The sequence below is a fragment of the Pelophylax lessonae genome, assembly GCF_965119305.1.
Source record: "Pelophylax lessonae genome assembly, chromosome: 5".
Classification (NCBI taxonomy): domain Eukaryota; kingdom Metazoa; phylum Chordata; class Amphibia; order Anura; family Ranidae; genus Pelophylax; species Pelophylax lessonae.
Window position 1 is genome coordinate 488,766,601 of NC_138772.1, and position 3,158 is coordinate 488,769,758.

A 3,158-nucleotide genomic window follows, 5' to 3' on the forward strand; every position below is an offset into this window, starting at 1 on the left:
TAGATAAACACACTGATGAATGTATTAACCCTCCAAAAGTCACACATATATAACACATGATGAACAAAAAACATGTTGATTTTGGCATGTACCCAACATATTAAAATACACACTCCTAAATAAATGCAAGATTTTTTAATTGCACAAATAATAATATATTTATACAAATTAGACTTGCCGCCAAGAAACGGCCCCTCTCCCCACAAAATAGTCGACATATTGTTGTCTAACATCACGGGCACTTCTGGATGGCAAGCCAGAATGGGCTACTTCCATTGGTGTTATAGGATCGACAGGCCCACGTGCTTCAGCCTCTACACTAGGCCCTGGCATGGCAGGGTCACTCTCAATTGGCTGAGAGCAAAAAATTATGCAAGATGCAGCAACAGAGGACCACATGATTAATTTTGTATAATGCCAGATGGATGGAGCTCAAGAAAAGTTGAAACCGATTTGACATTATCCCGAAGGCATTCTCCACCACTCTTCTAGCACGGGATAGCCGGTAATTGAAAATCCTTTGCTCGGGGGTGAGGTTTCTCAGAGGGAATGGCTTCAAAAGATGCTCCCCAAGAGCAATAGCATCATCAGCCACGAAAACAAAATTGAGACCCTCAATTGTTTGCTCCCAGGATGGCAAGTTGAGAGTGCCATTTTGTAGCCGCCGAGCAAACTCGGTTTGGTCAATGACTCCCCCATCAGAATTGCGGCCATTCTTTCCAATGCCAAAAAAATTAAATTCATAATTAGCATTGACAATTACTAGCATGACAATGCTAAAAAAACCTTTATAATTGTAATAATAGGATCCCGAATTAGGTGGTGGGACGATGCGGATGTGCTTGCCATCAATAGCACCCCCACAATTGGGAAAATTCCACTGCTCCTGGAATTGGCCAGCAACTTCCTGCCACTGCTCTCCGTTGGACGGAAACTGTTGGGAAAAAATTAAAATACAATTAGTGCTTGTGCACCTCACATTATTACACACACATTTGGCAGAGAAACGCTTATGCAACTTTAAAGTAAGAACATGAAAGGAATCTTTAGCATTTTGGGGTATGACATCTACATACATTTAATTTTCGCCTCCTAATGTCATAATATTGTAATTCACCAGCTACAGCATTTGTATATGCTGACTTTTACATTTAGCATTAAAACTATGCTTTTAAACATCATTAAGGGCTTGTGCCCACTGAACGTTTTTACATCAGAAAATAAACATACACAATCATAGGTTTGACTGGATGGACTGATGTCTTTAATAAACCTCATAAACTATGTAAAAATAAATTTCTAAAGGAATAATGAGTTCTGGGAAAGTCAGAAAATTACACAGATACAATATACTGTTAACAGGCTATGCGTTTAGGGACACATAAGAGAGAATGCTGGGGTGGTTACTGGGTCATTTTAAAAATGCTTAGGAAAATATATAACTTTACTACTATGTGCATGAGGCCAGAGGGTAGTTACAAAATAATGACATCTGTAATTTGATGTACATCCAAAATAAACTAAATTAGGTTGACATGACAAATACATGGAATGTAATATAAAAATAAGAAACATACCTTGATATAGTCCTTCTGCAAGACTTTAATGATAGCAGAGCAGGTCTCAGGGATGATGACTCCAAGAGCTTGGGGGGAGATACCTGTGGTGAACTTGAGATCCTGCAGGCTTCTCCCTGTTGCAAGATATCTCAATGTTGCAATTAGCCTTTGCTCAGGAGTAATTGCAACCCGCATACATGTATCCCACTTCAGAATATAGGGGGACACAAAGGCAAGAAGACGGTGAAAACATGGATCCGTCATCCTCAAATAATTCCTGAAGTCATCAGGATTATTTTCCTGTAGCTCCCGCAGCAAGAACATGTGTGAAAATTGTTCATGGTTGAGCAACCAATTTTTGGTCCAGGAGATCCTCTTTTTCTTCTTCTTGCAAAGAACTCGGCTTAGAGCAATTGCTCCCAGCCCAACAACAGCAAGAGTAGAATCCTCAGTCATCATAATTACTTCTCGAACGATGTGTCAGAATATAGCAAAATGTCGTTTACCAAACAAATGCTACCGAAATTAGCGCGAGATGCCCAGAAGGGTCACGGCCAAAAACTCACTTCCTCTTTTGTAGCGTTGGACGTAGTTACGTCATCTTTTGTCAGACGAAAAAAAAATTTGTGTGCAGTCTAGAGCACACGCCAACCAACAGACACGCACTCTGGACAAAAGACAGACGACCGGTCGGCGGAAATTCGTAGCGTATGTATGAGGCTTAATGGGCTATACACACTATACAATTTTCTTTAGATTTTTTCCTTCAGACTTAGCAAAACCATATAATGTGAGGTCAAACCTAAACACTTTCAATTTGTATGCAATCAGGCAGGCCCTTGCACTACATAGAAAAGGTAAATCTAAAGGAAATCTGACAACAAAAGTTGTATAGTGTGTATCCAGCTTAAGATGGCAGCTTCCTTGGCTGTAAAGGATAGGAGGGTTTAGTTCCACTTTAAGCGCTGCGTCACATATCTTTTTTCATTGGGATTATTTAGCTCTATCTAAGGTTTCACCGGGTATTTGTAAGGAGTATGAGAAGTGAGAAAAACAGTAGTTCCCCCAAAAGACTGCAATGCATGCATATTTACATCTACGTATGAGTTATAGTGCATTGAAGGGTCAGATGTGTTTTGTGTTGGCAATCCTTTAGAAATGTCTGTGTGCACTTTGCTTGTAGATAAGAAGCCAACCTAGGAAACATTTATTGAAGAACTGTGCATATTGATTCTGTACTGTACCCACAGGACCCACCCCTATCCTGTGACTGTACATTGAAACAAGGAGCAGCATCACATATCTGAGGTCATCGCTGTGCACACCCCTCACCTGCAATCATGTTCTCAGCAGGGTCCTAAGTTCAAGTTACTCTCCCTACCGTTCCCAATCTGACGCTGCTGTGCAGAGGATTACAGAGGGCTGATTCAGATACTCTTGCTAGTTCTAAAGATCAGCGAAAGTTCCAAGGTCAGCAAAGAGTGACAATGCTTTAGAACAGTCCACAGACATTTACAGTGTTGTCACAATAAAGCATGAAATGGACCTTTAGAAATTTACTGGCAGAACGAACAAGTTTGATTAAAATTACATAAATGG

The 3,158-nt window shown here is 40.3% G+C and overlaps 1 protein-coding gene across 1 annotated transcript; it reads right to left on the bottom strand.

Annotated features, from left to right (window-relative positions):
- Nucleotides 1-346: 346 nt before the first annotated feature.
- On the bottom strand, nt 347-1,883 carry LOC309556565 (putative nuclease HARBI1; the record flags this gene model as incomplete). The annotated part of the gene is made up of 2 exons (XM_082259010.1): nt 347-934; nt 1,578-1,883. The coding sequence occupies 2 exons, from the start codon at nt 1,881-1,883 to the stop codon at nt 347-349; spliced, it is 894 nt and encodes a 297-aa protein (XP_082115136.1).
- Nucleotides 1,884-3,158: the final 1,275 nt, after the last annotated feature.